This window comes from Suricata suricatta, chromosome 7, assembly GCF_006229205.1.
Source record: "Suricata suricatta isolate VVHF042 chromosome 7, meerkat_22Aug2017_6uvM2_HiC, whole genome shotgun sequence".
Taxonomy (NCBI): Eukaryota; Metazoa; Chordata; class Mammalia; order Carnivora; family Herpestidae; genus Suricata; species Suricata suricatta.
The window spans coordinates 38,949,795-38,976,873 of NC_043706.1; the positions used below are offsets into that span (position 1 = coordinate 38,949,795).

General features: G+C 47.6%; 1 protein-coding gene across 4 annotated transcripts; it reads left to right on the plus strand.

Moving 5' to 3' along the window:
• Positions 1-156: 156 nt before the first annotated feature.
• On the plus strand, positions 157-21,114 carry TAF8 (TATA-box binding protein associated factor 8). 4 transcript variants are annotated; one of them, XM_029944444.1, is made up of 9 exons: positions 157-209; positions 1,001-1,157; positions 5,502-5,600; positions 5,926-5,988; positions 7,008-7,132; positions 10,591-10,738; positions 12,148-12,290; positions 18,660-18,799; positions 19,110-21,114. In XM_029944444.1, the coding sequence occupies exons 1-9, from the start codon at positions 165-167 to the stop codon at positions 19,120-19,122; spliced, it is 933 nt and encodes a 310-aa protein (XP_029800304.1). In that variant the 5' UTR covers positions 157-164; the 3' UTR covers positions 19,123-21,114. The 4 variants fall into 4 exon arrangements, with proteins under 4 accessions (XP_029800304.1, XP_029800308.1, XP_029800306.1 ...); XM_029944448.1 differs by lacking the exons at positions 18,660-18,799; positions 19,110-21,114 and adding exons at positions 14,037-14,138; positions 14,647-15,700; XM_029944446.1 differs by lacking the exon at positions 19,110-21,114 and having other exon boundaries at positions 18,660-18,803.
• Positions 21,115-27,079: the final 5,965 nt, after the last annotated feature.

Below are 27,079 nucleotides of genomic sequence, written 5' to 3' on the forward strand. Positions count from 1 at the left end.
CCACGTGAGCTGGGGGCCTCAGACACATACACCCCACCCGCTTAGGTTTAGGAAAGCCTAAAGGGATGCACGCCGCCCCGCCCCTCCCGCTCTCCCCGCCCACCCCGCTATGCGACTACAAGTCCCATCCTGCCCTGCGCTCGCGCACATTACGCCAGAGCAAGATGGCCGACACTGTGGCCACTGCCGGGGCCGGTGGCTCCGGAACGGTAAGGGCGGGAGGCGTGGGGGCGAAGCCGAGAGTCCGAGCATTCTGTAATTTCTCGCTAGTGTGGGCAACAACCTCATAGCCAGAAATCCAGCCCCACTACGAGCTCCAAGTGGAGGAGGGTCTTTCAGACCGTACAGGCTCCCCTCCTTGGGACTTGGCGGCGGCCTCCAGAGTTGGTGGACCTGTGTACTGATTGGCTCCTTTCGTGTTGGGGGTTGGGAACCCGGAACACCTCCTGATTGGTTCGAAGACGCCAGTTTCGCCTTCTTACTGGCCAGCCAAAGTTGGGAGGGATTCCCGTTTCAAAATATTTAGCTTTTCTACTTTTCTCCACTGTTGTCCTTTGCCTTCCACTCCTTAGCGTCCTCTGGTGCTGTTTTAATTTTTCTCGTTAGTGAAATGGTGTGGTGATGGGAGGAACAAGAGAGAAATCATTTTTTCTAAGAGATAGGCTTGAATTCAATGCCATCATGCATGTTTTTTCAGCTATGTATTCTGATAATCTGCTAAAATAGAAGGTAAAAGATGGATATTTAGTGATATTGGGATTTTCAGTTTTAGGTAGCCCTTTGTTATTTAGAGCCCCTTGGTACTCGATTATTACTCAGCTGGCCGAGATTGAGAAGTCTAAACACCAGGGGTTACCACCTTTTATTAAGCACTGATAAATATTTAGCAAAAGAACTTTTGCTTGCCATTGATGATATGTATACTATTTCACTGCATCCTTGTTCTGTAGGTGAAAATCTTTTTTTTTTATTTATTTTTTTATGTGGTACTGATTTGCAGAGATCAGGAAGTAAACAGTCCACTAATCCTGCTGATAACTACCATCTGGCCCGGAGGCGAACCCTTCAAGTGGTTGTGAGCTCCTTGCTGACAGAGGCAGGGTTTGAGAGTGCTGAGAAAGCATCTGTGGAAACATTGACAGAGATGCTGCAGAGCTGTAAGTACAAGGAAACAATAGACCGTGGGAACAACCAAACATCTGTTCTGTGTCCCACAGTGTGATAGTGTTAGAGAGGGTTTAGGAAAAAGAAGAACGTAGTAAAGTGACTTACAGGCTTTAGAATCAGATGGACACGGGTATAAGTCATTGCTCTGCCTCTTCATAGCCTGAGCAATTCACTAAACCTCCTGAACTTAAGTTTCTGTATTTGTGAAATTGGATAATAATTTGTATCTCATGGAGTTGTGAGTAAAAGTGAGGTGCAGATGTAAAACATATGATGTTCGGAATATTCTAAGCTCTTGGTGACTTGTAGGTGCTGTTACTGCTGTGTCTTCTCTGTGCTCAAAGAAGTCATAGTTTTGTTGCAGAGTTATGATTACTTCCCATGAAAGAGATGTTACACACTGCATAATCAAATGCTATAGTATGTGATTCAAAGAGGGAGGTAAAGAAGTTTTGTAGAATGGGAAAACACTTTTCTTTATTTATTTTTGAGGGGAGGAAGGGGCAGATAAAGAGAGAGAGGGGAGAAAGGGACTCCCAAGCAGTCTCTATACTGTGAGCACAGAGCCAGATGCAGGGCTCAATCCCACACACATGGGGCCGTGACCTAAGCTGACATCAAGAGCCAGGTGGTTAACCACTGAGCCACCCAGGCACCCCTGGAAAAAAAACACTTTTAAAAGGAAACATGTTGGGACGCCTAGGTGGCTCAGTTAAGTGTCCAACTTCAGCTCAGGTCATGATCTCACAGTTTGTGGGTTTGAGCCCAAAGTCAGGTTCTGTGCTGTCAACTCGGAGCCTGGAGCCTGCCTCAGATTCTGTGTCTCCCACTCTCTCTGCCCCTCCCCTGCTCACACTCTGTCTCTCTCTCCCTCTCTCTCAAAAATAAATAAAAACATTAAAAATAAAGGAAACACGTTGAGGTTTAGGAGCCTGGAATGGTTTCACGTAGCCTTTTCTGCTTCTGCAATGTATTTCCCTGCTTGGGTTTTATTTGGGGTGGGAGGGGTGAGGCAGCATGGAATGAGAGATGAGAGTATTAAGGTGTCTTTTGAGAGATCAGCACTTATGAATGTGAGAGAGAAGTTTAGACAGGGGAGAAGTTACCTGCAATTCAGGCCAAGTAGAGGATTGGCCAGCTCACTGGGGAGCTCTTGAGCGATTGTTGGCCGTCAGAGTACACAACATCGGGCTGAAAACGCCCTGCCTTTGTCCCCGGGTCTTGATCAGGAACTCAGCGTGGGCTGCCCCAGGAAGGACGTGGTCTGAGATAAGGTGGCTCTCTGCAGCTGATGTTAGGAACTTTTCAAGACCACATGTTTTGATCTTAGAACCTTATTAGACTCTTAAATATTGAGGACCTGAGGAGTTTTGTCTACATGGGCTTTATACAGAGAGATTTTTGCCACATTAGAAAATAAAACGGAGAAAATTTCAAGTGTATACATATGCAGGCCCACATTCCATTGTCCCTGAGGCCCATATCATCATAGCATATGGCCTCGGGAAAACTACATGAGAAATGGGGGTAAAAAAGTCAAAGAATGTCTTCACCTTATTATAAATATAGTTTTGGCCTGTGGACTCTGGAAAGGATTTCAGGGCTGCCTGGAGAGTCCCAGGACCACACTTTGAGAACTTTTGTCTTAAAGGAATGGACTAATAGTTCCCAACAGAGAAGAATTCAGTCCTTTGGGTCTTTTTTTTTTTTTTTTAATTTAATGTGTATATAATTTTGAGAGAGAGAGAGAGACTGCATGAGCGGGGAGGGGCAAAGAGAGAGAGGAAGACACAATCCAAAGCAGGCTCCAGGCTCCAAGCCACCAGCACAGAGCCCGAAATGGAGCTCGAACTCACGAACTATGAGATCATGACCTGAGCCAAAATTGGACACTGACTGAGCCACTCAGGCAACCTGAGAATTCAGTTCTTGAAAAGCTCTTGGAAGAGTTTAACAGTCCTCATGGTTGAGGTAGTTCTTCCTGATACCGCTGGGAAAAGGCCTTTTTTCTCTCAGAGAAATAAATGGTTGCCAGTGAGAGGGATGGCGCTGAAGTAGGTATGTTGGAAAGCTATAAATATTGAAACTAAAAGGTTTGAAAATAGCGTAAAAGTCGGCCACTTCATTCCAAGGAACTCCAAGGATCACTTCAACTGGGGTCTTGCTAAGACTTGTGCACCTCCACATTGTCAAGAGTTCTGGATATGGATGGAACTAGAGTGTATTATGCTAAGTGAAATAAGTCAGTCAGAGAAAGAGAAATATCCTATGATTTCACTCATATGTGGCATTTAAGAAACAAAACAGATGAATATAGGGGAAGGGAAGGAAAAATAAGATAAGAACAGGGAGGCAAACCATAAGAGACTCCTAAATACAGAGAACAAACTGAGGGTTGCTGGAGGAGAGGTGGGTGGGGGGCTGGGCTAAATGAGCGATGGGCACTAAGGAGGGCACACGTTAGGATGAGCACTGGGTGTCGTATGTAAGAGATAAATCACTGGGTTCTACTCCTGAAGCCAAGACTCCACTGTGTGTTAACTGACTTGAATTTAAGTTTAAAAATAAATAAATAAATAAATAAATAAAAGAGCTCTGGATACAAAGTTTTAGGATTTGTGTTAATTATAAGCATCAGGCAGAGTTTTGGTGTTTGTTGCCTATAGTCAGTTGGTTTCTAAGGAGTCCAGTCTTGGACTGGGTTCAGAGAAAAGTCTCTGAATATTGTTTCTACATTTCTTGTACATACCCTTTGAAATCCTAGGACCTGCTAGCATGTAATAAGAAAAGTCAAATGGGTTAGGATATTTTAGCTGTCACCTTGCTTCTTTCTTAAATGTTCTACCAGGATTCTAATTAGATTTTCCCCCACAGTAAACAGATGCTACCCACCGTTTTCATGTATGGAAGCTCATATTAGTGACTTGCCCAGGGTGACATGGGAAGTTGGCGGTGGGTCTTCTTTCTGACACCCTTCCCTCTCAAGCTCCACTTGCTTTTATATCCTGAACCATTGGGCCTCCAGAGCAGGGGCTCCTTACCTTTAGGGGCTCCTTTTGCCTCTGATGAGATCTGTGGACCTATCCCTGGAAAAAGGCCTTTCTGTAGGTAAAATTCAGCACAATTTCAAGAGTTTTCATGGAATTACCCATCCATCTCCAAAGCCCATTTATGGAGCCCAGCTTTATACCTCCCCTTTTCCTTGAAGGACTTTGGTATAACTTATTTTTTTTAAGATTTTATTTTATTTATTTTTTAATTCTTTTTTTTAGTGTTTATTTATTTTTTAGAGAGAGAAAGAGAGCATGCACGCCTGCAAGCAGGGGAGGGGCAGAGAGGGAGACATAGAATCTGAGGCAGGCTCCAGATTCCGAGCTGTCAGCACAGAGCCTGACATGGGGCTCAAACCATGAGACCATGACCTGAGCCGAAATTGGACACTTAACAGACTGAGGCACCCAAGTTCCCATTAAGATTTTATATCTTACGTAATCTTTAAGTGGGGCTGAGATCAAGAGTCGCATGGTCTACCAACTAAGCCAGCCAAATGCCCCCATAACTTTTTTTTTAAGTTTATTTTTGAGAGAGAGAGACAGAGCATGAGTGGGGGAGGGACAGAGAGGGATACACAGAATCTGAAACTGGCTCGAGACTCAGCTGTCAGCACAGAACCAGAATTGGGGCTCGAACTCACAAACCACGAGATCATGACCTGAGCCAAAGTCAGACCCTTAACCGACTGAGCCACCCATAACCATTTTTAAATGAACAAAATGAACAAGTCAGTGGCATTAAACACATTCACAACTGTAAATACATGTACAACTGTCAACACTATCCATATCCAGAACTTTTTCATCATCTACACAGAAACACTATAAAAATAGCTTTAACCCCCCATTCCTCCCTCCCTCAAGCTCCTGGTAACCTTGAATCCACTTTACGTCTCTGTGGATTTTCTTTTTTCTAGGTACCTCATATGAGTGGAGTCTTAAACTATTTGACTTTCTGTTTCTGACTTATTTCACTTTGCATAACATTTTCAAGTTTTGTCCATGTAGCACGTATCGGAATTTCATTCCTTTTGAAGGCTGAGTAATATTCCGTTGTATTTGTGGGCCACATTTTGCTAATCCGTCCATCAGCTGATAAGCACTGGGCTGTTTCCACCTTTGGGCTCTTGCAGATACTGCAGCAAACATTGGTGCACAAGTATCTGTTTTCTGTTCGCTTGGGTCTATGCCCAGGAGTGGAATTGCTGGCCTTTACGATAATTCTGTACTTACCTTCTCAGGCGCTGAGAGTAAGACTTTATGCCTTTGATCCTTTCCTAGACATTTCAGAAATTGGGAGGAGTGCCAAGTCCTACTGTGAGCACACAGCCAGGACCCAGCCCACACTGTCAGATATTGTGGTCACACTGGTCGAGATGGGTGAGTACACCTCCACTTGCCAATTCTTCAGTGCAACCGAATTGGAATTGGGAGAGAAAGAAGAGTCCCCAGGAGTGAGCCACATCTGCTGAGTGTTCTTGAGTTCCCTTGTGCGTCTCCTGGTTTGCTCTTAGCTTGAGAGAGGGTTCCTCTGAACTCCTTCACAGCCCCCTCCTTTCCTGTTGCGGGATTCTGCTAGAGCTGCTTTCGAGTGGCAGCAGAGCCCTCAAGCTGGGAGGTGAAACTTTCCCACTGCAGTATGACTTCCCTGCCACGGTCAGTAGCCAGTGGTCTGGGCGGTGATTTCAGCTCTCCTGTCTCTTAGGTTTCAATGTGGACACTCTCCCTGCTTATGCAAAACGGTCTCAGAGGATGGTCATCACTGCCCGTAAGTGACTTTGAACTGAGGTACTCAGCACATGCTCAATAAATAGCTGTGGAATGAATTCATTGAACAGGATGGGGTTCGGTTGGTAGCTACTTGCTTGGTGCAGGCTCCCTTCCCTTGCCTGGGGCTACCCGTGATATGATCTCTATCGAGATGAACAGGATTAGGATGCAAATTCAGTCACCAGAAGGCACACCTTCTCGGAGGTGTTGCTGTGGTTCTTGTGCTTTAGCTCCAGAAGAGGCTGTTTGAAAAATGCGGAAATCCTCACTCTTCCCCTAAATCAAGTGAACAATGGCCTGCAGGCCTAATGTGGCCTACTACCGGTTTATGTAAATAAAGTTTTATTGGAACATAGCCATGTGTACTTATTATCCACAGTGGCTTTCATGCTATAATGGCAGCATTAAGTAGTTGTCAGACTATATGGCTTGCAAAACCTAAAATATTTACTCTCTGTTCCTTCCACAAAGAGTTTGATGACCTCTGTCTTCGCTACACTGACTTGGAAGTAACTAGTTTGGGCTTGTAGTACCTTAGGGAGAAAATACTAGCATTCTTTTCATGCTGAAACTCTTTTAAGAAATTCTCTCAGTCACAGCAGAAAGGTTCATTTCCAATCCCCTCTTGCTTTCATTAGCCCACACTGACAACACCGTAGCTCGGTGTCTGTCTTTGTTATCTGGGTTCTGTGAAAAGACAGCTCCTAGACCACCCGACCTTCTTAGTTCCTCAGGGTGCTCCCTTATATAGCCCTTGTCACGGCCACCCGCTCACTGACCTTTGAGGCACGCCAGCGGCTTGCTGTATGTGGGACTGCCCCCACCCAGGTCATCCAGCAGGGCTGGGCATTGTGGGGGTGACCTTCTCGGGTCCTCAAGCATTAGAGGCTTTGACTGATAGAAATACAAAGGGCCTGCTCTACAGTGAGAACACTGAGGTCCAGCATGTACTCTGAGCACATGGGGTGGAGACCCGCTACCTTGGGAGGAGAAGTAACCGCTTGTGACTCTCTGCAGCTCCAGTGACCAATCAGCCGGTGACCCCCAAGGCCCTCACCGCAGGGCAGAACCGACCCCACCCGCCGCACATCCCCAGCCATTTTCCCGAGTTCCCTGACCCGCACACCTACATCAAAACTCCGGTGAGTGACTGGGCCACGCGGGGGGAGCTATGACGGATGCAAAAGTAGTCAGTTCTACTGACTGTCAGGCCGGAGTCCAAAAGTTTACTGGTAAAAGGGTAGTTGAGAACTCAGAATGTTTTTCCTCATTGACAGACCATTTGGGAAAGGAGAATTAAGTTCTGCATGGCTCGAATGTGTTTTCATTTGCCAAACTAGCAGTTTCACGTCGCCTTGGGAAGGTGCGGTGTGCCCAGGGTCTTCCACACACTACCTTGTACTGGTGCACATGTGGCCATCATGCAGGCCGTTGGGACAAGTCCTCCAGGACACTTCTCTGCACCTCAGGAATAGCCGCCCAGCCACCATTTCAACGCAGCCGTTGTCCTTGACCTATAGTCTCTGCATTAGTGTCCTAGGGCTGCCTGCTGCAACAAAGTGCCACCAACTATATGGCCTAAGACAACAGAAATACATTGTCTTACATATGGTTCGAGAGGCTAAAAGTTCAAAATCAAGGTGTCAGCAGGCTCACCTTGTGGGATGATCCTTCCTTGCTTCTGCCTGCCTTTGGGTGGTTTGCGGGTGTTCTGTGGCATCCCTTGGCTTGTAGCTGTATCATTCCAGCTGTCTTCACGTGGTAGTCTCTCTGGATCTCTCGTCACATGGCCACTTTCTTATAAGGGCACCAGTCACCTTGGCTCAGTACCACGGTACTCCGGTATGACCTCATGTTAACTGATCACATCTCGCAATGACCCGATTTCCAAGTAAGGTTGTATTCTGAGCTACTGGGGTGAGAACTTCAACAAATCCCTTTTTAGGGGAGAACACAGTTCCACCTACAACAGTCCCTCAGTCTTTTATAGTGTATCTCTCTCAGTAAAAATATTAGGTACATATTCCAGTATTCGCTTATTACACAAATATGATAATGTAATGCTATACCAAATAATATGCATTAAAACATAATCTCACCCATATGAAAGGTTCAGGAAATGTGTTTCCTCCTTTATAATGACAGCCATGCGACTGCCTCTGCTTTTTATTTTTTGAAATCTTTGTTTAATACTTGGTGGACTAGTAAGTTGAAAGTCTGAATCTTTTTTTTTTTTAATGGTTATTTATTTTTGAGAGGGGTGGGTGACAGGATCCGAAGCAGGCTCTGTGCTGATAGCAGCAAGCCCAATGCGGGGCTCGAACTCATGAACCATGAGATCATGACCTGAGCTGGAGTCAGAGACTCAACCAACTGAGCCACCCAGGTGCCCCTGAGATCTGATTCTAAAATTAGTTTGTTCTGGTACTTTTACAGCTCTCATAGTTGAAAAGGGCACATTACAAAGATTTGCAGCATCGTCGGCTGCCCTTAAGAAATCATAAAACTCAATGCACAGAGCCAGCCTCTTCCCTGAGCCAGACTGCCAGGGACACTATGCATGTCTTTGTTTGGAAGGGGTCATGTTGAGAGGCGGCCCAGCCTCTTTCTGTCCCAGCTCAGTTCGCAAAATTCTTCTCTATTGCAAGCTTTCCACTTAGTTTCCTTCCGATGATTAAATCTAAGTCATTTGGAAAAAAAGATCATAAAACTAATTTTTTTCATTCTCACCTACAAATTATTTCAAGAATCTTTTTATTTATTTTTTTTTTCAAGAATCTTTTTAAAAACTTTCTATTAGGTGTCCACCTTCTTGAATGTCAAATAGTCATCTTAAAAACAATCGTAAGATCTTGAGGTTCCTGGGCGGTCAGTCAGTTAAGCATCCGACTCATGATTTGGGCTCAGGTTATGCTCACAGTCTACTCAAATGTTTGTGCTTGTTTCTGTGTTTAAGTGTAGATGGGGGAACTGCACATACAGATGGCACACTTGAGTTAAAGTGGACAACTCGGAACGATTCCAGTACCTTTTTTTTTAAGTAAACTTTTGCTGAAGTATCACAAACATACAGAAAATACAAATAATAAATGCATAATTTGATGAAGTTTTACAAAGTGCATGCACATGTTGAAGTAGTACCCAGACCTCAAAACAAAAACAAAAACCCAAAACAACATAGGTGCCACCTGACTGGCTTAGTTGGTGGAGTGGGTGACTTTTTTTTTTTTAATATTTATTCATTTTTGAGAGACAGAGGGACAAACCATGAGTTGGGAGGAGGAGAGAGAGGGAGACACAGAATCTGAAGCAGGCTCCAGGCTCTGAGCTGTCAGCACAGAGCCCGATGCAGGGCTCGAACCCACAAACTGTGAGATCATGACCTGAGCTGAAGTCGGATACTTAACCAGCTGAACCACCCAGATGACCCTGTAGTGGGTGACTTTTGATCTTAGGACTGTAAGTTCAAGCCCCACATTAGATACAGAGATTGCTTAAAAGTAAAATCTTGGGGGGAAAAAACACCATAAATCAGCATTCCAAAATGCTCCCATTCCCTTTCAGTGATTAGTTCTCAAATGTAATCTGATTTTTATCACCATAAATTCTGTTTTGTCTATTTTTGTGGTTTATATAAACTGTGTGGCCTCTTTCACTCAACGTTATGTTTGTGAAATTCCTCCGTGTTGCTGAGTGTAGTTGAAATTTATTCAGCATATACATAATCTTTTGGCACTCTAGCATTCCGTCAAACCATGGGAAACTGCAATTTTTATAAATCAGCAACTGCAATTTTATACATATGTTTCAACCTATTGCGTGTCGTTTAACACATCTATTTGCGTTTAACTGAATATATAACCATGGGTGGGCGGGCTGGGTCACCGGGCATACGTGTGTTCAGCTTTAGAAGTTACTGCCCGTCTCCAACACCTCTTTTAAAAAGCCCATCTCCATAGCACGAAAAGTAGTTGCTTTTTTGGTCATTATTAAAATGTCCGCTTTACCATTACAATTTAAAATGTCTTGGCTAACTTCATTCTGATGAGATCTCGCTCATTTGTGTAATGTGATTGCCAAAAAGCTCATAATTAGGAGCCGGAGGAGTGTCTGCCCACCGTTTTCTTGTTCATTTACACTTAACATGTTAATATCTTCGGTCTGTGTGTCTTGGAGGGACCCTTTTGGGACAACGAATCCACTGTGTAAAGGTTGCTTTAAGAAAACGAGGGGACACCGAGGCAGCCACTCACACGCTGCAGGATGTCACATTCCGCCGGCGGGGCTGGGTCTCCCTGTCAGGGCTTCCCTGGGGGGATGACTCCCACTTTCCCTTCAGGATCGCGTCTCCTCTGCCTTATGTGGCAGCAGCTAAATGGAGGCCCAGGGGCACTCGCTATTGTAAATGTATGTTTCTTAATCTTTAAGCTTGAAAATAAATATTAGCAATAGTTTCATCATTTTCGTTCTGCCCATCCACTGCCCTTGGGGGTCCCGGCTCTCACTGACGTCACTGGGTCATTGAAAGGGTGGCAGGACGTAGCCACGGCCAGGGTGATCCATCGATAGGACGCTAGCATCTTTGCTGTTCCCTTCACAGACGTACCGCGAGCCCGTGTCAGACTACCAGGTCCTGCGGGAGAAGGCTGCATCCCAGCGACGAGACGTGGAGCGGGCACTCACCCGTTTTATGGCAAAGACCGGCGAGACCCAGAGTCTCTTCAAAGACGATGTCAGCACATTTCCATGTGAGAGCCTCTCCCCTCTGTGGACCCTGTCTTGGCACTTGAAATAATCCCACCATCTTCCTTTTCTCCTGGCCTGGTAGGAAGAAATGAAGGCTCTGTCTTTGTCTTGGGTGCACCTTGTTCTTCGCACTTCTGGCTCCTTCTCCCAGGTCTTCAGGGCCTGCCCCGAACTGATAAGTGCAAAGTGTTACAGCCTCTGTTGGGAGCAGCTGCATGAGGTTGAGTTTAAGCATCCTCGAGGATGACTGAGCCCTCAGCATTAGGGAGACTCCTACAGTAGAAGTGACAGCCCTCGTAGCAGAAGGGACAGTGGCATCGAGGGCCGGCCACTTACAGAACATCCCCCAGTCTTGGCCCTTTACGTCCCTGAAGTTCCCGTCTCCGCATAGTCATGTCACCGTGTGCCCACGTTACTTCCTCTCCACAGGCCTCGGTTTTCTCAGAGGTGAACAGAGGGTTGGTTTGGGCGATTGATTGAGTCAGCAAGGCCCTATCGAATGCTCGCTGCCTGCCTGGCCCTCGAATACTAGCCACTAACAGTTCATAAGTGCCGGGCACTGCGCCCACCATCTCCCTTATATTATCTCATTAAATCCTCTCGTGAACCAGCCTATGAGTTGGGAACTGTTATCCCCACCACTGTAGGAAGCCAAGGCCTGCAGAGAAAAGAAATGAGGTCATTTGCCCCAAGTCACACCGCTGGTAGTTAGAATTCAACCCGGCTCTTTCTGACAACAGGACCTCATGTCTGAGCCATAACAAAAATAATCTTAGCGTGTCTCCTGCTAATCACATTCTGCCACAGAAATACACATGGATGGTTTCTTTTAATTTTTTTTTTATTAGTGATTTCTTCTTTTGATCAGTGCTTTTTGGAAGAACTAGAATGCTTGCTTACCTGAAGTGCACTTTAGCTCAGCGGACACACTTACATGCAGAAAGTTCTCAAGTGCAGTATTTGGACTTAAGTCCTGTAGGCTGAAGAGATCAACATCCCTGCTCAGAGGGACATGAGGCTCAGAGGGGTTGCCTGACCTTGGGCATAAGATCACTAAGCTGATGCTTTGCTAGGATGCGGTCCCAGCTCCGTTGAGTTGGGTTACACTTGGTAAACCTGGGCCCCGAGGTCATACTGCCTGAGTTGAGATGCCACTGTCTGTGAGCTCAAGGGGGTCACTCCACTTTTCCATGCCTCACGTTCCTCACCTGGGAAATGGGGCTGGCAATTGTACTCAGTAGGGTAGAAGCGAGGATTAAAGATAACATGTAGGACGTGGCGTGGCCCTGGTGAGTGTTGGGAGTGCCTTAGCCATACTGTTGTTACTCATTGCTGTTCACGGAATTGTGGGGCTCTCAGCCCGCTGCAAGGGCACCATGACTGGAATTGTGCTCCTCTTCCGACTTCCCAGTGATCGCTGCCAGGCCCTTCACCATCCCCTACCTGACGGCGCTTCTTCCGTCGGAGCTGGAGATGCAACAGATGGAAGAGACGGACTCCTCGGAGCAGGACGAGCAGACAGACACTGAGAACCTCCCTCTTCACATCAGCACGGTGGGTCCTGCCTTCTACCTACTGCACGGTCCTCAGCCTGGTCGCCCCGGAAGCCTGAGGCCAGGCTCATGACCATCTCTTGCTTGAGAGACAAGTCCATGTCCTAGGGATCCAATCATTCATTCACCAAACACTGAACAAGTGTCTGCCAGCCAGGCACAGTTCCGGGTGCTGGGAAATTAGCAGGAGACAAAATAGACAGCATTTCCTGCCCTCTTGTAGCTAAGAAAAAATGATAAATCAGGAGATAGGAAGTAGTACAGTGGGAGGGAATATGGTACTGGATAGGGTGCCTGGGAGGGTGACATCAGGGTGAAGACCTGAGGGGCATGAGGCTTGTGCATATCTGAGAGTAGAGTCCTCCTCACAGAAGGCACAGGAGATGCAAAGGCCCTGAGGTGAGAGATGTTGTGTTGAAGAACAGCAGTGCCATCAAGGTGGCGTGAACAAGGGGGAGCTCCTGGGGAGTCACACCGTAGAGGCTGTATTAAATGCCAGGAATTTGCTCGGGAAGGTGGGAGCCATTGGGAATGCTGAGCAGAGGAGGGTCTGGGTCTGATGTAGGTTTGTTAACTGGGTCAGCGGGTTGCTCTGTTGAGAGTAGACTGTGGAGGGTGAGGGCAGAAGCAGACCAGTCAGGAGGCCCCACGGTAAGCTGACAGGTGGGAGTCCAAGTGCAGATGAGGAGACGTGATCAGATAGGTGATTTGGTCAGATTCTAGACTGCTCAGGGCAGAGCCAAGCGACGGCACGGGCATGAGGTGTGAGAGGAAGAGAGCCAAAGAGAAATGCAAGGTATTTTGCCTGAACAACGGGAAAGATGGTGTTGCCTTCAGCCAAGATAGGGAAGACCTGGGTGGGCCAGGGGGTGGGGGGTTCTGGTTACACAGGGTAGCTTTGAGACAGCCAGGCGGTGATGTCGGGTGGCAAGATGGATGTCGGGGTTGCGGTGTGGGGAGCTGTTAGGGCCAACGATGGAAACTTGGGGGTCATCAGCATGTAGATTGTGTTTAAAACCATGAGAGCACCTTGGCCGTGGGTGAGGTGAAAAAGGATAAGAGAAATTGGACTCCGGAAGTATAGATTGTCCCGTCCATTTCAGAGGCCACGGGTCTATGTACACCAAAACCCAGGGCTCCCAGCTGGCTCATTCTGTGGAGTGTGTGACTCTTGATCTCAGAATTATGAGTTCGAGCACCATATTGGGTACAGAGATTACTTAAAAATAATATCTTCATAAATAAATAAACTTAATGTAAATGATATCAAACTAAAGATTAAGTTTTTTTAATTTTTTTAATGTTTTTAAATTTATTTTTGAGAGAAAGCAAGAGCAGGGGAGGGTCAGAGAGAGGGGGCGATATAGATTCTGAGGCAGGCTCCAAGCTCTGAGTTAGCTGTCAGCGCAGAGCTTGACACAGGGCTCGAACCCACGAACCATGAGATCATGACCTGAGCCGAAGCCGGACCCTTAACCGACTGAGCCACCCAGGTGCCCCTAAAGATTCAGTTTTTTAGTCACATTGGCCACTTTTCAAATAGCCGCCTATGGCTACTGACTACCATACGGGAGAGTGCAGATGTGAACATTTATGCCACTGCGGCAAGTTCCCTTGGACAGCACGCCTGTAGACAATCGTTTCAAGGAATTTTGCTGTAAAGGGAAGGAGAAGAATGGGGTGGTGGCCAAAGGGGAAACATGCAGGAGTTAAGAGAAGTATATTTACTTTTGTTTGTTTCTTTAAGACTAAGGAAATAACAGGATGTCAGTATGCTGATGGGAATAATCTGGTAGAGAGGAAAAGTGGATGCAGGAGAGAAAGAAACATTGTGAAGTGATGTCCTTTGGTAGGTGAGAGGGTAAGGGGCCTAGGGGACGAGGCGAGGTGGAGGGGTTGGCCTGGACACGGGCATTTTGTTCCCAGGGGAGGAGATAAGAGCGCGTGGGCACGGAGACCAAGGCGGGTGAGATGTGCCCCTCCGGGCTCGTGGGGGTTCTCGTCTGGTGAGCAGTGTGTTGTACTCAGCACATAAGAGGTTGAGACTCCACTCTTGTTCCCGCATCTTTGCGAGAAAGTGCCAAGTAGAGCCAAAGGATGGCTAAAGCCCAAATGCCTCTAAGGCCTGCAGGGTCCTCTGCTCAGGTGACCATAGTCATCCATTCTTTAAGACTGGCCCTGACTTCGAAGCAAAGATGCCTTGGACCAGGCATTCCCGCGTTCTCTAAGGTTCCTTGAGGCCTGCGGCAGCCAGCAGCTCCAAGACGCAGGGGCGGGGTGCCTGCGCTCTCTGGTACGTGCCGACGGGCCTCCTTGCTTGAACACGCATTTCTTTAATGTTGGATTATTCCTTTCAGAATTAGGGCTGGAAGCCAATGGCTTCACATAAAGCAGAGGAACTTGGTATTCTACACTTCTGTTTTGGACTCAGTTAATTTGGTCTGAAATATGGTGATTGGGTTGTGGACTAAAGCGAGGTCCACCCGAGGAGAAGGACTCTTCTAAGCAGACTTCACCATCCCTTTGTAAGTACAAAGTAGTTAAAGGGCCCGCAAATGTGTCCTCCGACGCCCCAGGCAATGACATAGGTGAGGTCGTGGCACTGAGTGCAACGGGGGCTGAAAGAATGCCAGCAGCTGCCGAAGACTCCAGGGTGCCCAGAGACCAAGTCAGACAGCAAGGACTAGGAAGGAAGACGTGGCCCTCAGAGTCAGACGGGCCTGGCTTCATTCCAGACTGCGCTGCTCTCCAGAGACTGTGACTCTGGTTGCCTTGTGTAACATGTGAGTCTTGTTTCCTCACAAGTACAAGCAGGAGTAGGAGCACTAACTCAGCAGCGAACAGCAGGGGCTCGCAGCTCAGCTCACGGCGCCCCCATTGCTCCCCTCACCCCCCACCCCACCCCCACTGTCTCAGGCTGTACGACCACTTGCTCTTCTATTAAAAGTAAATAAATAAATAAAAAGACCCTAAGGAAAGTATTCTAGCAACAATTTGTAAACAGTCGATGGACTTGTTAATGGTATTTTGTTGAACTGGCAAATATAATCCTATGTTTGCAAAGCCACAACTAGTAAAAAATGTTTGGGAAGAACTCCTTATGCCGCCCATGTTCCCTGTCGGTCCACTCTCTCTCCTGCGAAGCAGCCAGTGTCACCAGAAGGATACACGGTTTCCTCATTGTCATAAACACCAATAGCAGGTCACTAACGGGTTTCCCTTCCTGGTTTCCTTTATCGATGGATCGGTGGCCACGTGTGTACAGCAGCCTCTTCGGCCCTCCTCCGGGCTCCACGGGGTCCACAGTCTGGAGGTAACCTTCGAATGTAGCCAGTCCCCTGTAGACGTCTGTGTTTTCTGTCGATTAGCTGGACGTTGTTACAGCGAATTAAATAGCATTGTAAGCTCTTCTCTTATGTGTCCGTGGCAGCACCTCCTTCAAAGACCGTTGGCAGGGAGTTACTTCCTTTAACCTGGTTCTGGTTCTCCGTCTGCTGGAACATAAAGGGGCTGTGCACTTGACATTAGTGTGTGAGAGAATTTTCTTTTCCTGGGCGTTTGAACTAGCGGCCCTCGCAGACAATACCAGGGTCTAAACCTGTGCTCTTTTATGAACGATGTGCCAGTCGTTTACTCAGCAAGCGTTTGTTTAGTGTGGGTGTGTGCCGGGTACTGGTGTGGGTACAAACAGAGCCAACAGAACATGTGCCTTTTGGAAGCCTGTGTGTCGGCTTTGGGGCAACAACAATGTTAATATGTAAATAAATGATTTACTGTATATTAAAGATGAAGATCTGTCAGCGCAAGGGGACCAAGTAGGGAAAGATCCAGGGTGAAAGGTGGGAGTTTCAGTTTTACATAGGGTGAGCAGGGTAGACAGCCCTGAGAAGGAAGCATCTGACAGGAGACTTGAAGGAAGCGAGCAAGTGAGCCATGTGGATATCTGGGGAAGAGTGTTCTGGAAAGGGAGCAGCCAGTGCAAAAGCCCTGAGGAACAACAGAGAGGTGAGTGTGGCTGTGGCTGAGGGAGGCAGGGGGAGAGAGGTAGAGGTCAGATCGGGTAGGACCCCGCAGGCAGCTTTAAGAGCTGGCTTTTAATTGGGTGAGACAGGAGTGGGGGGGGTTGCGGAACAGAGAAGGGACATGTCGGACCTTCCGCGGGGAGCGCTGACTCTGGGGAGGTCAGTCAGGACGCTGCAGTCTGAGGCAGAGACAGACGGTGTGGGTCCAACAGCGCGGCTGCAGCAGGGAGGAGGGTGGTGGCTGGCCTCCACCTGTACTTTGAGGGTAAGGCCACCAGGTTATCCTGACACTTCGATATGGGGGTCTGAGGAAAGCAAGGATGACTGGAGTTTTGGCTTGAACAACCAAAAGGATGGAGTGGCCGTGGGAGGACTGGGCACAGGGGAAGGGCCGGAGTTCAGTTTCTGACACAGAAGTTTGAGGCGCATCCTTGACGCCGGGTAGGGATGCTGAGGGTGCAGGGGCCTACGCGAGCCTGGGGGTCGGGAGAGCAGTGAGGGCAGAGAGGCGCCTGTGGCAGTTGCTGGCGTGGACACCGTGTTGGAAGCCGTGAGGGGCCTCAGTCACCCGCAGGGCGTGTGGGGTTCACCGGAGCTCACGCGCTCTGGTTTCCGCAGGCTCCTGAGGGACTCTTCCACTCCTGCCTTTTCTAACCAAATCTCCGTGAGTTTGGCACTTTACTTTATCTACTCCTATCCCTCCGTGTCTCAAGGCTGCCTGTCCCTGAAGGAGGCAAGAAAGTGGCATCTCCAGCTCTGCTTGGGAGAAGAGAAGCTGTTGTCCCATGACTCGGGACCCACATCCTGGCCTTGGGAGACGAGTGAGCTGAGCAGAGGGGGCCTAGTGGCCTCCAGCAGAGGTCCCAGCGCTGGCTTCTCCATGCCCCTGCCTCTCCCTTCCATCCTTATCATCTTAGGAAACACTTAGGCAGGGTTGAAGCGAACTTTCAGCAACTCTGAGGATAGGGTGGTTGCAGTAAAGAGAAAAGTAGGCAAGGAAATCCTTCAGAATTTCAGAAAGACTGGGAGCCAAACATCACAGGCAGGTCTGGTCATGGTCAGACCTTGCGTCTGCCATGAGTTAGGTTGACCTTGGAGCACTTGCTTTCAAGGGAGTCTCCAGAAGGTCCACAATGGCTCTCGGTCACTTTGTGGTCCCATCAGACCAGGTGTTGGAGAGGCCAAGCCCAGGGGCCCTGATGGAACTGGGTCTTTGGGGAGAACGGAACTGGTGGGACAGTGAGCAGCCGAACCTAGAAGTGAGCCAGTTTCTGCAGGCGCCCTAAGCCTGGACAGAGGTCTGCCCTAGGCCTGCTGCCCCTTGTGGGAGAGCCTGCTGTTCCTCTACCCTGCTGTCTTGACCATAGAATTTCCTGGTTGAGGTCAGGCCCTCTTTTGCCTCAATTACCTAACTGGAACCTCAGCGGCAGAACCCTTGGCCTGTCACCAGGGGGCGCAGCCCCACCAGCTTCTGGTCACATCCAGTCTCTCAGGCCTGAGTTCTAGGTCTAGCCCTTAGTGTGATTGTGTGGGGTTTTTTTTTCTTTCTCCCCCTTCCTCTGCAGCTTGTGTTCATTTTAAAGAACTTGGGAAATAGAAGAGAGTATAAATACGGAAAAGGAGAGTCGATCATCCATATTCCTAGAACCAGTTACGAATTACGAATAAAAGGTTTTAATTGGGATCCTGTTGGATATGTGTAAACCTGTAAACTTTTCTCCCAGATGGCTTTCCTCAAAAAGCAGAGAGCGAAAGACCTGACCCACAGGTCACCGATGGGGATTGTCATTGTTCCTGCATATACCCTGGTTGGCCTTGGCGGGAACCCTCGGGCCTCAGAAGTGTGGCCTCTGCTGCAGTGTGATCGTTGGTACCATTGCAGGTACCAGATATTGGAGAATACGGAGGAAACTGATTAGGGTTTTCGTTCCGTTTGGCCTGGGAGATGCCCTGTGCACACAGTTTGTCCTGGCCCTGTGTCCTGCAAGGCATCACGGTCACTTCTCTTTGTCTTTATCTCCCCACAAACTGGGTTTCCTCCTTGAACTGTTAGTCCCTGACTCCCCGCTAGGACTCTCTTCTAACTCATGCCCCCGCCTTCTTAAGAGGCTCAGAGTTTTGTGTTTGGTGCTCCCCTGTGCTCAGGCTATTGGTCTCGTCTTCCTCTGATAGCCGGCCCCTGCCTGGGCCTCATCTCATCCGGGGCAGAGATAGGTACATCAGAAAGAAAGTGGTCCCTGGGCTTCTGATTTCTTGCTGAAAGGGATGCTGACAGCAGCTCCTGCGATGGGCACGATCTCTTTCCTTACGCTATTGGTATTTTGCTTTATTTTGGCTTTTGCTCAAAGGATGATTCTGGAGCCGAGAAGGAGAACACCTCTGTCCTGCAGCAGAACCCCTCCTTGTCGGGAAGCCGGAACGGGGAGGAGAACATCATCGATAACCCCTATCTGCGGCCTGTGAAGAAACCCAAGATCCGCAGGAAGAAGTGAGTTGGAGGCTGGGGTGCAGAGAGGCTATTCTGGCCAACCGAGGCGGCCTTCTCTGCTCTTTGGCGGGAAAGACAGGCTCCCCCGTGGATCCAAAACCTGGGGAAAGTTCCTCTGATGAGAGGAAAGCTTTTCCCTTTTCTTCACCTCACTCATCCGCCCTCCCAACCTTCCCCCCTCCCCCGCTCCCCAATACATACCTCTTCTTGCAGAGAGGTTGAGCGTCCTGTAGCCCTGGAGCTGTCCCCGTAGAAGGGCAGCAGGTGGGGCCCCCACCGGGCAGGCTCCATGGATTCCTCTTCTTTCTAGGTCCCTCTCGTGAGCTGAGAAGGAAGCCTGCCTTGTACAGAGACACGGACACCACTCTCTGGGGGCCGTTAAAGCCACTCAAGGAAGAAGAGAGGGTGGCCTCCTCGAGGTCAAGCCCAGGCGGCTGGATGTGACTGGGCCTGATTTTAATAGCAAACTCCATATAAGATTACCTGTTTTCACTGGATATTTAGGTTGAGAAAAAAGTGACAGTAACGATCAGCTTTTCGTAATCAACCTGGCTGTACCGTACGGGGCAGGAGCAGCCAGTGACTTCCGTTATTATCACAGGACTTGATTCCTTTGAAACCTAGAAGGCCAGGGCAGGTGGCAGGAAAGAAAGGGTTCTTTGCGTGCCATGCTTCCTGCCAGAAAGACTCTTGCCTCATCCATAGTTCAGGCTCTCTGGACCCCTCTTACCGACTCACAGACAACTCGTGGCCCCAACGTATTGCCCCAGAACCTCAATCTTATGTCTCTCCTCACCTGGGCTCCCAGGGCCCTGCGAGCTGATGGAAGGTGACTTTGTCCTCCCTCAGCCTGTTGGAAACAGGAGGCCCACCGTCATGGTGTTGAGCTGGGGCTGGCGGCGTCAGGCGGCGTGGGCAGGCACGTTCCGCGCTGACTCTCCCACCGGCACCTGACGAACGCTCCCGTAAAGCCAGGCAGCACTCTCCGGAGAGATTTGTCACTTACTGTCCCCCTGAGGGATGCAGGCTTGGGAACTACCAAGTTCCTGCCCCATCCCGGGAAAAGAAGTTTTCTCCAACAAGAGCCTAAATCAGTGGATATATTATACCATGACTTGTAGAAGAATCACCGATAGGAAAGGGATTTGATGGCAGGGATGGGGGGAGGGGGAGATTTTGAAGAATGGGCCTGGCCAGTCTGCTGGAAGGCTGGTGTGGACAGAAGGCTGGGGCCCCGCCTTATGGTGGAGGTGGGCTGAGAGGAGCCTGCAGGCCAAGCCAGGGTGTTCTTCCAGAAACAGGTCTGAATCTGTCCAACCTCTTTTCTTCCTGGGGAGCGAAGACGTCATCTTTGATGTACCCTACAAACCAAAAACACACGAATGGTAAGGAAGGTGCTGGGTAACCTGATATCCTTTGGCTGGTCTCCAAAGGAAGAGATTTAAAAACCCAAGGCCAAAGAAGAAAATGCCAGGGACACCTGCAAGTTAACACAGCATAGACGAGGAGTTCCCTGGGTTCATGGCCTAAGGTCTGTATCAGATGTTCCTTATGCTCCGCTTCCAGAGTCCTCTCTCCGTCTTCTGTGCTCTTGGTGGATTTGACAACTCGAGACACGTAACAGCAGCAGCCACGTGCCTCTGGCCTCACCGTTGCTCCAGGCACTCCATCTCATGGCCTGGAAGGAAAGAGGTGCTGGGTAGTCACTGAGGACAGCAGACTAGGGAGACCTTTGGGTTCCCCAACTCTGGACCAAGTAAGCATCTTTCAGGTCTGTAGTGACCTGGAACTCTTCCCGTTGGCAGCGGTCAGGTGGGGCCTGTGCCGAGTCTGTGATTCGGCCCTTGGTGATTCTTGGCCCGTGCTTACAGGCCCAGATTTGAGCCATGGCAGATGCAGGGCTGAAACCTTCCCGGCCTGCTGTCCCCCACTCACAGAGCAGCCACCCCAGTTAGCATTTCTGCAGTTCCTCTTTCGCCATGACTGTCCAAAACCAACACCTGCCCCGTGCCGTGATGCTGTGGGGGGAGGTGGCTTTGGGCCAGAGGTGCCATTTCCGCTGTCAAGATTTCAGAGTCCGATATTCCGTTCCGGATGAGAGGCCCTGGGAGGTGATTAGACAGCTGGAGGCACTGACCTGACCATTGTTGTGTAAAAACTGTGCATAATTCTCAATGTATATTTATAAATTCCTATTTTTTATAACTTCGGGAGACTTGTTGGAGGGAAAATGTGGTAAGCAGAGCCAGATTAAGAATGTGATTTATGAGCTCTTAATAAAAGGTCCTAATAAAAACTTTGCGAACAAAACAGAACGGTACACTTTGAACTGAATTTGTATTCAGAAGCTCTAGCAATGAGTAAGACTGTGCAGACAGATAAGGTTTAGTCCTTCTGCAGAGCCAAGTACCCCTGGGAACTATATAAAACCTTCTATTTTGGAAATTCTCAAACAGAATGAGGAAAGTATATATGCTTTCCCTGAATATCCTTCACCCAGCAGCAGCCCTGACCAACATCTTTTCAGTTCTGTTTCATCGATTTCTCCCACTTGTTTTTCCTTTATTTTTTCTTCCTGGAGGTTTTTTTGTTTCTTTTTAAGCAAACCCAAGACCCATGTCATTTAGGTCATCATCTCACTCTGATGGACCTTTTTTTTTCTTTCTGATTTTAAAATTAGAGATTCCCAGGGTATTGCAAGAACAAAAACATTCAGGGGCACCTGGGTGGTTCAGTAGGTTAAGCATCTGACTTGGGCTCGGGTCGTGACCTCGCAGTTGGTGAGTTCAAGCCCCGCACCGGGCTCTGCTGTCAGCGCAGAGCCTTCTTCAGATCCTCTGTCTTCCTGTCTCTGCCCCTCCCTCCCTCCCTCTCTCTGTCTCAAAAATAAAACAAAACAAAAAAATGTTCAGGGAGGTCTCATGTACTCTTTGCTCAGTTCTGCCCAGTGGTAGCATCTTGTATAACAACCCACAGAGTTTATTTGGATTTTACCTTGTCCTGTGTGTGTGCGTGCAGTTCTGTGCAGTTTGGTTATGTGTGGATTCAGTAACAATCACCACAATCAAGGTACGGAGCATTTCCATCAACACCACTACTTCCATTATGCTACTTCTCCATAACCACATCCACGTCCCCATCCCTAACCCCTGGTGGCCACTCTTCTGGTCTCCCATCTTTATAATTTTATATAAAGATTATTAATATATAAATGCGAGCACCTGGCTGGCTCAGTCAGAGCATGCAACTCTTGATCTCAGGGGTCGTGAATTCAAGCCCCACATTTTTTTTTCTAAATTTCTTCTAACATTTATTCACTTTTGAGAGACAGAGCCAGTGTGTGAGTAGGGGAGGAGCAGAAAGAGGGGAGACACAGAATCTGAAGCAGACTCCAAGCTCTGAACTGTCAGCACAGAGCCCGACTTGGAGCTCGAACTCATAAACTGCGAGATCATGACCTGAGCCAAAGTCAGACACTCAACTGAGCCACTCAGGCACTCCCCCAAGCCCCACATTTGGCATGGGGTTTACTGGGGAATAAAATGATCATTAGTATAAATGGAATCATAAAGTTATAACCTTTTAATTTCACTCCGCATGTAAGGTAGCCATCCAAGGTTGTGTGTATCAGTAGTTCCTTTGGTTTTATTGCTGAGTCCTACTTTCTGGTATGGATATATCAGTCTGTTTAACCATTCACACTCTGAGGAACATTGAGACTTGTGTCCAGTTTGGGCCTATTATGAATAAAGCAGCTATGCACATTTGTGTATAGGTTTTTAGGAAACATAAGTTTCATTTCTCTGCAATAAATATCCAAGAAGGCAAATGCTGGGTCCTGTGGTGATGGCACATTTAATGGTAAAGAGAACTGACCCTCTTTCCCAGAGTAGCCGTGCCGTTCTGCAGTCCTCCTAGCGGTGAGTGGGTGATCCAGTTTCGCCACATCGTCACCAGTATTTGCTATTATTCTTTTTTGTTACTTTAGCAATTCTGATAGATGTATAGTAATATCTCATTGTGATCTTAATTTATATTTTTCTAACAGCTAGAAGTGTTTATTTCCTATCTGGTGGAATCCATTTGAGTCTTTTGCCTATTGAATTTGAACAGTCTCCTTGGATTGTTTCTTTGGTTTTGAGATTTCCTCATTCTAGATACAAGAACTTTGTCAGGTGTGTGGTTTGCAAGCACTTTCCCACCCTACACTGTCGCTTGCCTTTGTGTCCTCTCCACAGGCGCTTCGGCAAAGCAGAGGGTTTTTAATTTTGAGGATCAATTAATCAGTGTTTTCCTTTATGGGTATTTTTAGATTTTTATATAAAAAGGTTTTAGGTTTTAGGTATATTGAGTTTTTTAGGTCTAAAGACTATTCCCCAAGCCCTAGCTCCCAAAAATCTTTTTCTATTTTTTTGTAACATGTTTATAGATTTATGTTTTACATTTGAGTCCTTGATCTATTTTGAATACATTTTTATCTAAGATGTGAGGTTTAGGGGCACCTGACTGGTTCATTCGGTGCAGCACACACCTCTTGATCTCAAGGTTGTGGGTTTGAGCCCCACATTAGATGTAGAGATTACTTCAGAAAATGGGGCACCTGGGTGGCTTAGTTAAGCGTCTGGCTTCAGCTCAGGTCATGATCTCATGGTTTGTGGGTTTGAGTCCCACGTTGGGCTCTGTGCTGATAGCTAGCTCAGACCCTGGAGCCTATTTCGGATTCTGTGTCTCCCTCTCTCTCTACCCTCTCCTGCTTGTGCTCTCTGTCTCTCAAAAATAAAATACAAAACATAAAAAAAGAAAATTCTTAAGCATTTAAAAAAATCTTTAAGTAACAAAATACTATTAAAATATATTTATAAATTTACATTTATTTATATTTATAGATTATGTTTGTATGTTTATATTTCAATATTAAAATACTAATATATAAAGTATACATATATCAATAAAATTTAAATTTAAATTTTAGATTTATTTATATATTTATGTTCAATATTTAAATATTAAGTAAAATAATTTTTATATATTTAAATAATGAACTCAAACCTCATATCTTTCAAAGATTTTTAAAAAATATTTTTTAAAAATACATCAAATGTCCAATTGATCCAGCCCCCTTTTGCTGAAAAGCTACCTTCCTTCGTTGAATTACATTTATACCTTTGTCAAAAATTAGTTTTTTTGGGGGGGGACAGATTTGTGTGGGTTGACAGACTTCTTCTTATTTAAAAACACTTTTTTAATATTTATTTATTTTTGAGAGAGAGAGAGAAAGTGCAAGGAGGGGAGGGGCAGAGAGAGAAGGAGACACAGAATCTGAAACAGACTCCAGGCTCTGAGCTGTCAGCACAGAGCCTGACGCAGGGCTCCAACCCACAAACTGTGAGATCATGACCTGAGCTGAAGTCGACAGGTGATGGACTGAGCCACCCAGGGGCCCAGATAGACTTTTAAAAATCTTAACAAACATGCTGCTTTCATTATTTCATTTCAATTCATATTAAAATTTTTTCAGCTGTCTCAAAAATGCTTCTATTTGTTTTTAATTGTTGGTGTGCTGGAATCAAGATCAAAATTAAGTCTCTCCTAAGTGTGCACCATCCCCCTGCTATTCACTGAGAAGTACGCCCCATCCTCCACCCCATCTCCTGGGTGAGCAGCCCCAGTCTGGGCTGGGGCAGGGACCCTCAGCAGCCCCCTTGCCTCTGTTTCTGACCAAGGGGTAAATAGTAACCAGTGAAAACAGAAACCAGTAACAAAATGGCCTCACCTTCTGGGGAAACAAGCGTAAAAAGAGCTGACAGGCTTGAGCTTCGTTTTTCTAGAATCCTCAAGTTGCTCTATGAGGTCGGCCGTGTGACTCAGTAAAACACAACGTGCTGACATTTGAATTGATGGTCCCACAACTTACCAGCTGTGAAATCTTGGGCAAATCACTAAACTACCAAACCAATTTCTATAAAATGGGATCATTATGATACTTTGTCAGGAAGATTTAATGAGAATGTCTGTAACTGTGGCTTATAAATGATGCTATTATTCCATTGCCAGACTTTTATCTTTTCTGTTGCTTTAAAAAGTATACATAAAAACTAATACTGGGGCACCAGGGTGGCTCAGTCAGTTAAACGTCTGATTTTGGCTTAGGTCATGATCTCGTGGTTCGTGAGTTCGAGCCCTGCATCAGGCTCTGTGCTGACAGCTTGGAGCCTGGAGCCTCCTTCAGATTCTGTGTGTTTCTTTTTCTCTGCCCCTCCCCTGTCATGCTCTCTCTCTCTCAAAAATAAACATTAAAAAAAAAATAAAATAAAATAAAAACACCTACTAACTGGAAACTTAACTCTTGCCAATCACTGTTTTACACATATTGACTCATTTACTCCTCATGGTTACCTCAACAGCAGATTTTCCTACTGTCTACATTTTCAGGTGAGGATATGGAGGCCCAGGGAGGTCGGTGACAATGCAGTCCATGTGGTTGCTGAGTCACTGTAAGAGTTACCTTAACATGGCGACTGAGCGGCCATTTTGCTGTGGGTTGAAAAAACACCGTGCACCCACAACCCCCACCCGTCACCTGCAGACCTGGAATGTCCTGCCCAGTTTGAAAACAGCCAATCATGAAGCCCCAGCTTCCCATCACCCTGACAAAGGACGCAACCTATCCCATCCCGCCATGTCCCTAGAGTGCCCTTATTTGGTGGTCTGCCCTCCCAGGACCGGACCGGAAGTCTTTCACCCATAAAATACCCCGCCCCTCAGTACCAGACACGACTTCCCTGACTCCCCACTCCCGGAGTCACAGAACCTCGCCCAGGAATCGCAGATCCCAATAAAGGCTTTCTTGGCTCCATAACTTGGTCTCTTTCTTTCCTCTCATCTCTGCCTCCATCCATTAAATCTTACAGTCACAAAGCTGAAGTCTGTGCCCAGCATTCTCCTCCCAGGCTCATGCTTTTTACCTTTCGCTCTTGCTTCATGACCATACACACTTCTGTTCCTAAAAAGCATTGAGCACTACTTTGTTCAAAGCGATCCCCACCGCGCACCCACACTGTCCTGGGCCTGTGGACAGGAGGAGGAGGGAGCTAGAAACCACCAGGGGCAGAGGGTGACGGTGAGGCAGGCTGAGTCTGCCTATCACTGCTCTTGTCCATTCCTTGATGAATAGACAAAGACACAAAAATATTTATGAAGGATTTTCATCAGTTTATGAATAACCGGATCTGTAACAGACTATCAAGGAGATTACGGATTTCCTGGTACGAGGAGAGTGAGGATCTTAGTCAGGGGGAAGTATCTGTGGTCCTTGTCACTGCCCTGATCAAACTTTAGGTCTGATCTAAGGGGGTATTTCTACTGCATTAAATGGTGTGTGTTCCAATAGGATTTGGGCTGCTCTTTTAAAAAATCCTCCAAACATAGTGTTTTAAGACAGAAATGTATGCCTTCCATGAAAGTCTGAGTAGGTGGGTACAGGCTGGCTTGATGGCCTGATAGTATCAAGAGTCCTTCTGTCTCATGGCTCCTCCCTCACCTCAGGTGACGTTCACACCCATTTGGCAGTTTTCACCCCATCCACTGGGTCTGCATCCATCCTGGGGGAAGGAGGCAGGGGGAGGTATATGTAAGGGAGAGCCCAAGACCCAGAAGCTTCCCCCATCCTAGTCAGTGGCCCCACCAAACTGCGAGGGAAGTGAAGAGATGTGGGTATTGGCTGAGCGGGTTGGTAAAATTTGGGAGCTCTGTCCCCCCAGAGAACAAAAGAGTGCACCAGGAGGACAACTGGCAATCTGCCACAAATGAGGCTGGGGCGTGTGCCCAGGAACGCCTTGGTGGGACATGCTTCTCCAGGACGGGGCCCTCAGTGAGGTCCAGCCCAGCGTTTGCCCGTGATGTGTGACTGTGTTGGCTGCCCCGTCCTTCAGTGGTGCTCTCTTGGCTTTCCTGAGATCGCTGCCCTTTCCTTGTTATTCTACTTCCTGGTTTCCCTTTCCTTTGCCAGCTATGCCTCCTGACCCGCCCAGCTACGGATGGTCCCCAACATTCCTCCAATTTCACAAGGAGATGGGCTTGCCTTGGGCCGTGGCGGCAGGCTTCCCAGCATCCTCTCATCCTGCCAGTCATCTGGCTAAACACTCTGGAGTCTTCACTCTTCCCTCTGCATCTGGGCAGTCACCGATTTTTGACCCCTCCCCCACCTTGCCAGTCTGATGCTGCACCTCCTTGCTCTCCCCCAGCCTGCGTCCCCTGCCCTGCCGGCCTGTCTTCCTACAA